The sequence below is a fragment of the Calidris pugnax genome, unplaced genomic scaffold, assembly GCF_001431845.1.
Source record: "Calidris pugnax isolate Ruff unplaced genomic scaffold, ASM143184v1 scaffold103, whole genome shotgun sequence".
In the NCBI taxonomy this organism is placed as follows: domain Eukaryota; kingdom Metazoa; phylum Chordata; class Aves; order Charadriiformes; family Scolopacidae; genus Calidris; species Calidris pugnax.
In genome coordinates this window covers 12,501,385-12,516,467 of record NW_015090990.1, presented here as the reverse complement: position 1 = coordinate 12,516,467, position 15,083 = coordinate 12,501,385, and the positions used below count along the sequence as shown (strand labels likewise).

Here is a 15,083-nt window from a genome sequence, read left to right as displayed (position 1 = left end):
CAGACCTTTTGGCTTATTAAAACAAAAATATTTTATTGTTAACATGTCTGGCAGTAAAAAAAGAACATCTTATACAGGCAGAAACCCGCTCATTATTTTAATATCTGGGGATTTGTAATTTCCTTTTCTCTACAGATTTGCAACTAATGTGCTTTCTTGCAATTGTGCTTTGCTAAGTATTTCCACCGTTCTGATTCTGTTTTCCAAAGCTAGTAATATTTTTCATTAAGCAACTTTTATTAGACTTTACCAGGTAGCGTTAATGATGATGTTGAGGTCATCTTCTGCTCTGGTAAATGAGCTTGCATCCAAGAGGAAACTAAAATCCAGCTGTAGAACAAAAGAAATTTTCTTTATATCAAATGATAGTGTGTCTTAACACAGTTTAAATAAAAATATTTTATTAAACTCATTTAGAATTTCCTGCTCTAACAAAATTCAGAACTAAGAAAATACTTGCTTTTTGTGTCTTCTACTCCCTTTCTATCGACCTAACATGTTTGTTCACAGCCTTAGTCAGCTGCCTTGGCTGGGAAGCCAAGCACAATCAGTTGATGCAGAACACAAACTACGTTGTCCCTTAATGAATTATTCCAGAGAAAGTTTAAGCGACTGATTTTAAAAGTAGCAGAGACATTCAGATACCAACATGACAGAAGGCGTTAGTTGGGAATAAAGGAGAGATTCTGAAAAACAATCCCCTACCCCCCCCCCAACATCCTCATAATGTATTTAGGGTGTTTTTAAATTTGAAGCCAGGAACTTCATAGATAGCTTACCTTTGATTTTTGATCTACATATAAATAACCAATGCTGCACTCAAGTTTCACTGCATTAATGTCTTTATCTAATACGTCACAATGTATCTGTTTTTCTTCCTAAAATAAAGGAATATTATTAATGATTAAAAGAAAACTGCTTTTCTCAGACATTTCAAATTACATGCACTCACTGAAATTGGGTGGCTTTTATTTCCCTGAACTAGGGTGTTTGTTATTTCACTGATGCAAATATACAGAAAGCTCATATTATTCTGGACTACTTTAACATATCTTTATATTGATTACTGTATCCTGTTACTTCATCTTGTGTTTGCTAATAGTGAAGCTAAGGCCTGTGCATCACACCCAGACCCACTCAAGTTTAAAGCCAACATCTGAAAAGTGTCAGGGGGATTCTACACAGAAATGAGTTATTTAAAAAAGAACAGAAAGAGAGAAAAATTAGACTGTGACTTTTTCATAAGACTATGTCTTTGTGAAAAACAGAAGAGTCAATGTGATCACTGAAAACATGATCATCAAACAAAAAGTAGCAGTAACATCCTGAAATACCTTTAGAAACCAATATTTTAAAATTTTGTTGTTACCATCACATGCAGTTACTGAAATAATTTGTCAGCTGTATTGATTTAATTGTGTGCACACATGTGCGTAGGTTGTCAGTATCTAAGGAAACTCAACAACTTGAGTTTCTTTATATACTGACATTTGAAATTTGAAAAATGTTTGGCTGAAAAAGAAAAAATATCAACGGATTACCATTTGACAGATTATTTTTTTTGTTCTTACCAATTCTAAAACTCGGATGAAATAAAGACCTTTAGGGATTTGAATGTGGAGGACCGTTTCATATGCATCATCTCCAGCGTTAAGCAGAGAAATGTTCAACATCAATGTCTTCGTACTTCCAACAGCAAGATATGTTTTCTTATCATACGGCCTATAAAAATAATTATCATAAGTGAAAAAGTTTCCACCACTACTCCTTTCATTAATTTCATTTGTTTCTGACAAAGCTCAGCTGGAGATCACTAGGAAAGTTTTTACTCAGTCCTGTAACTGAAGGTACAACACCAGTTACATGGTGGCCAACACCAGTACTGTACTTTTTAAGGCCTGAGGTTATTAACACAAAAACAAGAAAACTGTTATCAGAGCAGTTGTGCTTCTGGCTTTTAAAAACAAGTCCTTTCCCTTATGGACGAGAACAGCCACGTGCTACTGCTACAGTATTTTCAGACATTTCAAAATTCACTTTTTGTACCCAAAGTACAGGACTGAGTTAATATGAAAGAGGTCACAGAGGGGGCGAGTGAACATGCCTCTCTTATGATCTATGTAATGTTCCATAATCATGTTACAAGTACAGACACCCTATGGGGGGCTAAAAGTAAACTTCAGCCTGACATTAAGGTTTAATTAAGACTTGTAGAAAGGCTGCCTAGAAATAGACATTTATCAGATATTCTGGCTCGAAACCAAAGCATTAGTCACTGAACACCTTTGGGAAAGAAGCTGGCACTTAGAAAAGCAACAGAAGGTAAAAGCACTGCATAAGCAGATGATAGGTTCCAAGACAAAAGCGAATTAAAGAAAAACACAATGTTACCATTTCAGTAGCTTGATTAAGTTGAGGTTAAATTTTAAAGTTGTTTTACTAGTTATATACTTAGTGTTCAGTCCTCTTATATGCATTAAAGCCAAGCTCATTAACAAGATGCTGTCACAAAGATGCCTCCCAGCTTAACACACAAGTACACAAAAGCACCAGGTGCACATCTGGGACTACAACAAAGCTGAACCAGAGCTTTTCCCTGGTAATCATATTTCATTCTTCATTAAAAAATGCATGATGCGGACTAGAAATTTACAGAGCAGGCCAAAATCTAAGCAATTTAAACAAAACATGATAGTGTATACACGAAGACTCGGTAAGTAAAGCATTACATTGACACCCCTATTTGATTTCGTTCTTTTAAGACTAAAAGTGTTTGCTTTGCTTTTCGAGGATAATGAATGCATTCTGTCTAGACAAAATAAATTAACGCTTCACAGCTAACTAGTTTTTAATCGAGATTCTAGGGGCACAATGTAATTTAAGGTGATACTTCACACTTTATCAAGATATTTAGCCTATTTATTTACACTGAAAATCTGCTACTGGTACCTAATGCCAAGCAGGTACGTTGTAGTCTGTTTTCCTTTCTTAGAGCTTTGAAATACTTAGAAAACTGCACTGCTAATGTCACACATGGAAATGCTGTAAATTTTTCTTTCTGAAAAGTTTATGATTGTTCAAATAAAATAACCTTCAAGCCTAAGAAAATGAAAGGGCTTAATGACTCACACTAAAGGCCACACATTAAAGTAAGCAGAAAGATACTAATCTTATCCTGAAATCTATGAAGATGAAAAAGCTTGTGTTCAGGATCACACAGGTGTGATTAATCAGCATTATGTGATTGTCACCATCCTTCCGTGTCATTTTATGTTGGTTCAACCTCATATCTCCATTAAAGCAGAATCAACTTTAAAAGTGATACATTACTAAAGGAAATCCAGGTCACACAAAATGCCTGTCTAGCTGAGATTCACAACAGATACAATTTCTCTTTTTGCACAGCAACAGCCCATATTTGAATAAAAAGGTTGTGATTATAAAATGTAACTTAAATCATTAAAATCCATTCTGAATAGAAAAAATGGTACATGGCTTAAAATTTTCCAAAGATGATGCTTACTGGAAGCATATCTCACATATTGCAAGAAAATTATAAGTGTATATAAATACTTTGAAAGTGCATTGATTATTTTGCATAATAACAAGATTTAAATGTCATACCTAATTGGAAGAAATGAGGAAAACTGAAACATGCTAAAGGGTATTAAAAAATATATAAAATACAGGGATGTAAATGAAAAAAAAAAATAATCACAAACCAAAATTAATTTTGGAAAATGCAAGCTAATTTATGTAGGGAAAAGAAGTCTAAACCTCATGTAATACTCAACCATCTGGTGTCTCAATCAGCAGTATAAAACTGAAGATGTAATATTCTTAAGTAAATGAGAGAAAAGAGCCCCTTAATTGGTTTATAATTGAAATAATATGTATAACAATGTCTTAGTACAAAACTGAAGTATCTTCTTTGTACAGTATCTTCATAAAAGCAGCAGAAAAAGTTGATAGCTTGTAAATTGAAGAGTACTTATGATGTCTACATATTTTGTATGCACTGTGCACTGTATCTTAGCCCAGATATATGAAGCATAGAATACAAGTTTACCTTTTTGTGAAGAAGATACATTTTATGAGCTGTAAAGTCTTCTAATTATGCAAGAACAGTTCTTCAACTATTTATATTTCTGTTACATTTCCTGGAATATTTACAATTTAAAAATATTCTTCAACTAAACACAGCTTCACTCCTCATATTTTCTCAGGGAGTCCATAGTCTACTTTTGCAAATTAATGTTCTTTACATACAAAAGATTAAGGAATAATGCAGATAAAATTTTATTAAACCTCTTTCAAAAAGATTAATTCCACATTATACTTACTTTGGAAAAGCAACTTTCCCAGAAACTCTCAAGTCAGCAGAACAATTTTCTTGTGAGCAAAATCTTGCAAAAACAAACTATAAAAGACAAAAAAATAAAATTAAAAAAGCGCTCTTTAGTGGATTATGCATATTATAGTGACTAAAAGTATTCCCAAAGAAAGAAACCTATCACCTTGTTACCAAGTATCTGGAATTGGATAATAGCTCTTGCTCCTAAAAACACTTCAACCAGGCTATGATTTGCAATTTTCCAAACACCCAGAATAACAACCGAGAGCCTTTCCAGTCTCACAGTTAAAGCAGGGAGCGTATGTTCAGCCAATTCTTTAAAAGTAACAGGTATAAAGGGCAAAGCGTTTTAGAGGATCCAGAACGGAAGCCTCTGCAGGCTCTCCTATGATACAGCACATTAACTTTTGCAAGAGAGTTTCATTACACAAGCTTTACTCATCACACTGTTAGTAAGGTTTGATGGGACAAGAGACACCATGAGTTGCACGTGTCCGCGTACTGTATCCTGCACAGCACATTTATGTCACTGTTTTCAACAACACCCTCTTTCCCTCTGACTCTGTGGTTTCTAAAACAGAATTTTGAATGAAGATGAAAAGGGAAATATGCCATTTCAGTGGAGCTTTATATATCTCAGAGTTCTGACAGTCAACTGTCTGAATTACATGAAGCTTATTTTGGGAAAAGTCATAATATGTTTATGACCATTTGGTAGTTAAAAATTCAGAGCATCCTGACTTCTGCTTAAGTCAAAGCAAAGTCTATTAACCCTTAATAATTTTTTTTGAGAAAAAAAAGTTAATTTCATATTAATTTAAGGATACAGAATACACTCTTTTTTTTCCCCCCCAGGCTTTGTGTTTGAAAACCTGCAATATCTTCACAGAACTAATATTTCACAACATACTTCAAGATTAATACCAACACGATGTTATGTATTTAACACAGAATTAATTTTAAAAACCAATTTTATACTGGAAAGTGACTCATCATGTGTAATTGAAAATTACAAAGAGTAAATTTCACACCTGTGTGTTCTGAGGTATACATATATATTCTTGAAAGTCCTTTACACGTACTTTTTTTAAAAAAAAAAATCATAATACAAACTGTACAGCAGGTCTGCAAAGATTTGTTTTAGGGAAGCATTAGGCATTTTTTAGCATACTGGTTTATTAATTAAGACCAAGGGACTAGGTGCTTGTCTGGAAAACGCATTCCTTCACATGCTATGGATGTGTGAAGCTTTTTTTAACTGAAGATTAAAACGTGCATTTGGAAAGAAGAGAACTCATACACTAACCTTGCTTTTTATAACATCTTTTTCTTTCCTCTGTTGAAGAACTGGTTGAAGTGGTGAAAATTCTTGAGCATTTCTTTTCTGTAGAATATGATGCCCCAGATGATAACTTGCTTCAACATGTACAGGAGTCAAGATATCCCTTACATCTTTCTATGAAAATTGGAAACCTAATGAGTTAATCATATAAGACAAGACATGTATGCTTCTGTTTTAAAGATTATAAGGTTCCCTAGAACTAAATTAAACAGGAACATTTATTTTTTGCATGTAAAATAATTTGATACGCCATATGGCTCATATACTTTTCCAGACATCCTTGTCCCTGAAAGAGGTTATCAGAAACGCAGAAAAGCATAATACAATGACAGCATCAAGCATTTCAGAACGGAAGATTCTTCTATTAAAGAAGTCTTATTGAATAACGAACCTATTTCTGTCAATAGTACTGCCTGACACACCTATGAAACGCTGGAGTGCCTAAATAGAAAAATAAGCAAAAGCTGGCTAAAATGGAGAAAGTTAACAATGGAATAATGTCAGACAAATATTTCTGGATGAAATCAAAAGGAGTTCTCCCACAGTACCACTAAACTAGGTCATGACTGCATTTTATTTTTTTGCCCCTTTATTTCCTATTTTGTATTAAAAAGATTAAACTCCTCAATAAATGACCCCTTTGTACATGAAGCTTTGACCGTGCAGGAATGTTGCAGATCAGAGCACGAACTACCTACTTGTGAAAACTGAACAGCTTGAAGCACCAACTACTAACAATAGCAAACCTGATTAAATTACTCCCTAAGTGGAGGAGATAGACAGACACTGATTGTCCCTCCACATGGCCACTACTTTAATTCTTATCTGCAAGCTTGCTTTGGCCAAATCACATATTATCTAATTCATAATAATTTTCAACAAGGTCTTCTCTGCATCTGCTTTATATTACTTCCATTATACTAATTAGCTATTAATCAGTCATTACTCAAAATACATAAAACGTACATGGTCTCTTGCAAGGACTGTACTTGACAGACATTCACACTTACTTAACTTTAGGAGCTTCATACAAGCACAGAAATCTCAGTGGGTGGAAGGAAATGCTTATAATGCTATTAATTAAAAATTAAAAAGAAAACTGAAGTATACGCAGGAAAAAATACTAACGATAGACTATAGGAAGTGATGAGCCAAATCATATCCCTCCTCCTACACAAATACCTGCTGATGCTGGTACAGCAATCTGTACAAGGTCAGCTGTCAGTCAGCTCTCTCTTAGCTTACAAAACTCTTAGAAGTGGCAATTTGCCATTGCTCCTCTCAGTAACATTCACTTAGGTGCAACTACCAGTTGAGATGCATCTGGGCAATTTTCCAGTAGATAACATAAGCTTTCCTTTCTACCCCGAAGCTTTATCATGAAGAATTGCCTTCTGATGGGTGTCATAAACAAAAAATAAGTTAGAGGAAGAAAAAAGAAAATTATATGGAAGACTTCTCCATGCAGGTTTTTTTTGTAGCTGTAGAAAATTAAGTCTATTTCCCAGCCTCTGTGCAGGATCAACTTCATCAGTCATCCTAATAGGTGTTTGTTTCAAAAGGTCACAGAGTTGTCACTGTAAGGATTTTAAAGAAAAGGCTAGGCAGAGTAATCCATTATTTTATTGCCCTTGTTTCTCCTTGCATTTCAATGTCCTTAGTATTTCTTTAAAGAATTCTTTTCCCCCTTAGATAAGGTCTTACAGGAGGTAAGTCAAGGAATCAGTGGATGAAGCTGCTACGCCATTATTCATCATATTTGAGAAGTCATGGCAGTCCAGTGAAGTTCTCACTGACTGGAAAAGGGAAACATAACCCCCATTTTTAAAAAGGGAAAAAAAGTCCTGGGAACTACAGGCCAGTCAGTCTCACCTCTGTGTTTGGCAAGATTATGGAGCAGATCCTCCTTGAACCTATGCTAAGGCACATGGAAAATAAGGAGATGATTAGTGACAGCCAACGTGGCTTCACTAGAGGCAAATGATGCCAGACAAATTTGGCGCCCTTTTACAATGGCATTACAGTGTCGGTGGATAAGGTAAGAGCAACAGACATCATCTACCTGGACTTCTGGAAAACATTTGACACTGTCCTGCACGACATCCTTGCCTCTAAATTGGAGAGACATGGATTTGACGGATGAACCACACAGTGGATAAGGAAGTGGCTGGATGGTTGCCCTCAAAGAATTGTGGTCAATGGCTTCATGTCCGTGATGGCTTCATGTCAGTGATGAGCGGTGTTCCTCAGGGGCCAGTACTGAGACCAGTGCTGTTTAACATCTTTGTTGGGGAGATGGACAGGGGGATAGAGTGCATCCTCACCGAGTTTGCTGACAACACCAAGCTGTGTGGTGCGGTCAACACTCTGGAGGGAAGGGAAGCCATCCAAAGGGACATGGACAGGCTTGAGAGGTCAGGCCATGCAAACCATGGCGTCCATAAAAAAAGGGTGAAAAAATGTCAGGAATGCTCATAACCTACTTCATCACTGTGATTATTATTAATATGCACATTCTCACTGACATAAGAGGTGGCAGACCCACTGACTTCCCCACAGAAAACTGAGAAAGCATCAGAATTAAATTATATTAACTGTGGAAGTTACGAACGCAAATATTTTACTTCCAAAATTATGTGGTGCAATTGTAAACAAAATAGGTTCTTCTGCAGTAGGTGTGCTTTTCAAAGGAGAACTAAAGATATACAGGGCAATACGTATTGAAAATTACATTACCCTCATAAATGCTGGATGGTCTTTGCAGGCAGTATTCTTGCTGTAAATCTTTATATTTCCTGAGATTGTATCAGATGTTCCATTGGAGGAAAAATAAAATCTTGCTTGTGTATCCACTTTTCTGTTCACATCAACACTCAGATTATAAAGCAGTACTGCAAAATAAAACCCAGGGAAAATAAAAGTTATAAAAACTTAAAGTGTTATAATTTCCATAAAATTATGACAGAAATTACACCTTCTCACTCACTTCCTTAAGTAAGTTCTGTAATATCCATTTTGAAATGCTCCACTTAAGAATTCTCTGACAGAAATCCACACCTAATGAAAACTTCTAGCCATCTGAGAATTGATTGCATCATGACTGATCCCTGATACATATTTTCACAGGAGGGATAGTTTTGTCAAGTTATATTTATAGTTTTCTACCAGAATCTATTTAGAGAAAACCTGCTTCAGTCACTTACAGAGCTGACGTTAAATTTCAACAAGCCGGTAAGTTAACAAACACTGAGAAATATCGTTTAACTTCACAATTTTTTCTATTTAAGTCAGCATGAATTGCTATGATAACAGATTGCAAATAAGTTTTACTGATCTATTACTCCTTAATCTCTGCCAAAAGCTGAGTTAGGATATCTAGAATTTCCTCTAGTCTTCTCTATTTAAGGTGAAAAGTCTTATGCCCAAATCCAGGAAGAGTAATCCAGTCTGACTGATCATCTTTTAAAACAAATCTGAATTTCAAAATATCTGAACTTGAAACTTTACTGTTCATCATTTGATGTGCTCTCTGTAATGTGTTCCTAAAGGATGCTGTAAATTGCTTGAATGTTCTGTATGAGAATATAATTTTATATCCATGCACGTCCAGGGCTGATTGCAGTTTACAAGGAGCACGTGAGAAGAAGGTTAAAAGCACCCAGGCAACACAGTCAAATTTAGACAGTAAATTATTTTAAGTAAGTTCACCATGAATATTCCCTCCAATAGATACTGCTTCAAGTAATACCAGTTTTTGCCAAAAGCAAATTATGCATTATATACAATATAATGAAAGATATATTTTTCAGTAACTTTGATGGGACACCCTCTCCTTCACAGAACGTTCCCTAATGGTACGATCAGGTGCTCAAGCTGTTTTATGAAGGGAACATCTTCTCTCTACTGCTGAGCAGAAGGCTGCATCCTACAGCAATCCTGTATGGTTTGCTCCCTGTCTGGGAGGACTGCTTTTAGAGGGCATCTGAATACCATGCTGAATAATCTATTTGATTCTACATTAAAAAAAAAAGGCATTCACCCACCATTAACTCCCTACCTAATTGCAAAGCAACAGCCCAGACCTTTGCACGTGGCAGGTTCAGACAAACTCGACAAGACACTCCTGTTGTGCCCTGTGTGAAACAGAGTATGGTGCCTGGGCAGCTGTGTAAAAGAAAGCATTCAGGGAATAACTGCACTCAGTTTCTTTGTGAACCCTCATGGCATACTACCTCATCCAAAAACCTACCTGAATGATGGATCTAGTTACTGTGGTGCCATGAAAGGGACCATCCAAAGTGGCACGATTAAAATGTAGTTCAAATGCATGAGCATGAATGTAATCACAATACTGTTAGGTAAGTTAATTTAGGTGTCAGAATTATCCTATCTATGATGGTCCTGCTGCAAAACCCATGTGGAAATATTACTAAGTGGTTGTGCACAGCTCCAGCTGAACTCTCGAGCGTCACAATCCAGCTGGCTTGCTAAAAATTAGTCTTTGGTTGTCTAAACCAGATGCCATCAAAACTTCAGATTACATTGTTGGTGCAATATACAACTTGGAGTTCTACCTTCTTCCTCACAACATCTCACCTTTTTACCATCATTACCTCTTCTAGGCCATGTAACTCTGCTAGTCCTGGTATGGATGTCCTGTTACTCTAAACTGAATAAAAGTGTAATGGCTCAGTCTTACAGGGTAATTATGAGCTAAAAAAGGTATCCATGTTTTCAATTTTCCATTTCATAGTGAACTCAGATTAATGGTCTAATAAATACCAGTAGCATTATTCTGTAAATAAGTGATTTTAAAATAAATACAGATACTGGAATTTTTTCCACGTAACTTACCAATATAACCAGGTACCTCTCGTCCTGTATAGGTAAAGCATATCTTCAAATCCATACAGATGGCAGGCTGGTCATTTTCCATGCAGTTTAAATTAGTTCGATTTATTGAATTAGGATGTTTTAAAGAAGCTTCAACAATTATCACTGGTTTTGTTCTAATAATAGAAAAGAGTTAATATCCAGAAAACACTTCAGAAGTAGCTGCAGAAGCTACAAATCTCTAACAGAATCTATTTTTATATTTTATAATTAACATTTTTTAAAGTATCTGCATTTTTCAGAATCCAAATAGTTGCATACACATTATTTGTTGCTTCAAGAAGTTTCAGACTGGTACTTTCTTTTTCTTCAAAGTGTTTACTTAAATGTTTCAGTTGTAGAGCATTCTAGAGCCTAATGCCTGAAGTTCATGACACTAAGAAAAATATCATGAGATTAAAATATACTACTGAGTTTTATTGAATTACATTAAAAAATACAGCTAAATTCCTGGGACTGAAATGTAGCAATCTCACCTCAGCACCACAGCAGAATCGGAAAGAAAAGCACCAACTGCTACATCTGTACAAAAAAATAGATCAATAAGGATAATTTGTCAACAGGAATTATTTCTAACGTACAAGCATTTTGTAGCATATTCACCTTTTCATCAGCATTAAAACACCATTTGCCTTTTATTAGAAGGCACATGCTAATGTTCAAAGGCATTCTTCATCTAGAAGATGATTCCTTAAATACTTGTCCAGTGTCCATTAACGCTGTGTGCTAATTTGCTGGACTTGCAGATATTGGTAACATGATGATTTGATTTCTATTCCACATTTCAGTGGCTGATACTGAAGGACAATTCAGCTAAATAGGAGGTACTTGCCTCCTTTTAAATCCAAATATTCATTATTGCTATACAGACACACACATAAACAATTCAGTTATACATATAACTATATATAATATATGTATGAAATTATACCTAGAAATAGATAGAAAAAATGATTTAGTTAACTTCTGCTACCTCATTTGAGAGGTATATATACTGTGTATATTTCTTTCCTTATTGCATGAATAGCTTTCAGTTATTTTGGAATAAATCCAAGACCAGTAGGAGTCTTAGGTTAGAACACTAGTCCGGACAACTAACTTGCTTCCAGAGCCCAACCAAGCTCACCGTGGCACCTGCAGATGAGATGGCTGCCGTTAAATATAAAACCTACATTTTTTCTTCCTCTTGTGCACTATGATCTTACTACTAAATCATTCTCAGTCTTTAAGTAATAATTAGATAACCATGAAAACTGACTGCTTGGCCTCAGCTTTACCTCCTATTTTATTTCTTTTTCTTTTCTCACAAAATGCAAGATGTGATATGTCATCTTGATAAAAGATTTTGCTTCTGTTCAAAATTACAAGTAGCACAGTAGGGTTGCTCCTTATGGATCTCTATTATTTTAAAATGCAAAATAAACAAAATTGTTTAATTCACCTTGATAACCATTGTTATCTGCATCAACGCCACTCGCTATGGACTGTCCAAACATACTCAAAGAATTACTGATTTGGTGTCCTTGTATTCTCTGAGGAGGAAAGAAATAGAAGAGAAAATTATTCTTGGAAAGCTAATCTTTGAGTTGCAATATCCAATGAAAGATGTTAGCACAACCATCCTGCTGCTGAAGGCAGTTAGATGCTCACCTCTGAAAGTAATATTCCTCAATTACTGCAAATGTTATACCTCGTAAACCCTGTCTGAGTCCTCCAAAACAATTTATTTTTCTGTTATAGGTTATATTATGACTGGAAATCACAGACTATGTAAAAAACTCCTGAAGTCTTTTACAGTACCTCAGATGATCTAAATGTTAAATGAAGAGAAAACACTCTCAATTTAAACTTAAGATTTTTCCGGATTGATTATTTTTCATTGAAAAAGCGTACCTGTGAAAATGAAGGTGTTATTCCATCTTCCCTGCCATTGTATATATAAATAACCCCTTTTAGATTATCTTCTTGTGGAGCCCCAATTGCTACATCTGTGGAAAAACAATTTAACAATAATCAGTTGCTTAGGAAACATAAGCAATGAAGAGTTAAAGAAATCCAAATCACGATGCATGCAATGCCAGACCAAATTTATTTGACTGAATTCAAAAGAAGTGTTGAAGATAGATATAATGCAAACGGAAGCAATACAGAGCAGCTCAGTAATCTGACCCCCGTAAGTTTCTGGGCCAAATACAGCCATTTTGTCCAGGACAAAGTCTATTCCTACCAATACTGAATTTGACCCTTAAGAGGCTAAGAGGTTATTATAGCCAAATGATCATGGTTTAAAAAAAAAGAAAATAAAAAAAGCCTTGTATTCAAGGAATTATGAAGATTTTACTGAACTCTGCACTCTATTCCCACATGGATGAAATCACTGAAACATACGAAGGATTCTTATTATGTTGCCTGAAATGAACCATTTATTTTTATATGAAACGTCCTTAACAGGTGATAATAGGCTTGACCAGGCATTTAACAAGGAAAGGAAGGTAGCTGTTTTGTACAAAGAGGGGTGGTGACACATAAACAACCAACCCACACACACTCAACAGCCTTTACCAAAAAAGCCCCATGGTTCAAACAGCCAGAGGTTGTTAACAAAAGTGAAGGGGGAGAGCAGGAGATGAATTACATCATCCTGAAATCTACTACTATAAATTAATGATTGTGAGCTTTCACCCATAATAAGCAAGACTGAACTATCTGCACACTGGAAATGCCATATGTTGAACCAAACCAAAATTATGAGAAAAGCAAAGCTCTGACAATTTGGTGTTACTCAACAATTCTCTGATTGAATCCATACTTTGGTGACTGAGACATGAAATACGTTATGTCTCTCTACTGGTGAGAGGACAGCCAAGTTCTGCTAATTAAAATTACACGTCAGATTCTGAGGTCACATTCTGAAGTCACATTCTACACCAACACACATACTATTATCTGCACAGGGTTGATGCTGATGGTTTAGATCACTGAAGAAGTTGGCTCTGCTGTGCTTCTTTATTGCTTACTACAGACAAATGGTTTCTAACACTCAATTTCTCTTTGTATTTTGCTTCCAGCTGTTTTTCTTGCAAAATTGCTTTTCCTACTGCCACTCTCAATATTGTCTACACTTTTTCTTTTCAATGTTTCTGCTCCCTTCAAAAGCTAATCCACTTGTTTCCTCTGCTTCTCCCTGCAGTTTTAGGATTCTCATTTCACATTATACTCCATGTCATATATCTACCTTTCTATGCAGCTATTAATTTGATTTTACTTCTCTGTTCCCCAGCACTACAAGTAGATACAGTTTTCCTTTGCAGTTTGAACACCTGAAAGCTGTGTATAGGAATGTGAAGGTGATGCAAAACAGGAGAAACTAAGTTTACAGAATCACAGAATGATATGGGTTTAACAAGAGTTCGAGGAACAGGTTACCAAAGGTGTGAGGGGGGAAGTCTACTTTAAGGAAACAGAGACCAGACAAGAGAATGACTATTCCAAGCTTTGCAGGTTACAGAACAGGACCAAGAACACAAGACAAAAGGAAGAGTGAAGGGAAAACCCTGGACTGTATCTGCAAATAAAAAGGGTAATTCAGAAGTGTGAAGGATGACATTGACCTGGTAAAGATACAGCCCAGAAAAAGCTAACAGATTTTGCATCAAGTATATTAGCTCCCTGCATACAGTGCAAGTTTTGATGAAAAAAATGAAACTGTTTATGAATTTTTGAACAGTAGAAAATGCCTGTTGTATTTTTATCCTGTCCCTGCACAGCCTATTGTGCTGTGCCCTTCTGCTAGAGGGACGCACATGCCAGTTTTTCAGGAAAGAATACTGGCCATTCCCATTTTATGAAACCACAACAAGATGAATTAAGCCACTGAAGGTCCCCTCTGTTTCTCTTCAGTCTAGCTGGAGGCCTCCCAGTTGGCTGTGTTTTTGCAGGCTACCTGAGCAGCTACCGAATGGTCTTGTGAAGAAAGCAGCCGAGTTCAGTAGATCATGGGGCTTTCTGCAGCAAATATATTTTAGGCTGCCTGACTGGAAGCAGAAGGGAAGTAGGCGGCTATGAGAGTCATTCTAGATGTTTTAACACATCTTACATCCTTTCATCTGTTTTCTGTAACTAAAATACCTTTTATCTACAACCGTCACATGGCATTCTCTTTCCAATGTCTATTAATTTTTATGCTTATTGCAGAAGTTAGACACAAGTCTGGAGACTGAATCTCTCCGCCCTCTGAGCACGTTTTAGCTGACCAACATAAAAGGAAATTTCAGCCCATATCTCATCATATTTAGAGAGGGTGTTTCAGCCTGGGTGGTGGGGAAGGAAGGGAGGATATTCTCAGTTTCTGTTTAGGCATCTAACTTTATGTGCCTGAAATAGATCCTCCTGTATAGACAACAGGGAGAAAAAGCTCCCTCAGAGTCCCTTCAACATTTTGAATTCACTACTGGGGCATGGCCATCATAGTCCTTCCCTGTGTTCTCTGTCTGA

At 36.0% G+C, this 15,083-nt stretch overlaps 1 protein-coding gene across 1 annotated transcript in view; it reads right to left on the bottom strand.

Annotated features, from left to right (window-relative positions):
- ITGA4 (integrin alpha 4) overlaps positions 1-15,083 on the bottom strand; it is a 38,443-nt gene that overhangs the window by 7,349 nt on the left and 16,011 nt on the right. Inside the window, exons 11-20 of the mRNA XM_014954615.1 lie at positions 12,483-12,577; positions 12,031-12,121; positions 11,066-11,111; positions 10,551-10,705; positions 8,433-8,587; positions 5,661-5,810; positions 4,344-4,420; positions 1,572-1,722; positions 780-878; positions 251-330 (exon numbers count right to left, since the gene is read on the bottom strand). Of these exons, the coding sequence (XP_014810101.1) occupies positions 251-330; positions 780-878; positions 1,572-1,722; positions 4,344-4,420; positions 5,661-5,810; positions 8,433-8,587; positions 10,551-10,705; positions 11,066-11,111; positions 12,031-12,121; positions 12,483-12,577 (1,099 nt within the window). The remainder of the gene's footprint in view (positions 1-250; positions 331-779; positions 879-1,571; positions 1,723-4,343; positions 4,421-5,660; positions 5,811-8,432; positions 8,588-10,550; positions 10,706-11,065; positions 11,112-12,030; positions 12,122-12,482; positions 12,578-15,083) is intronic.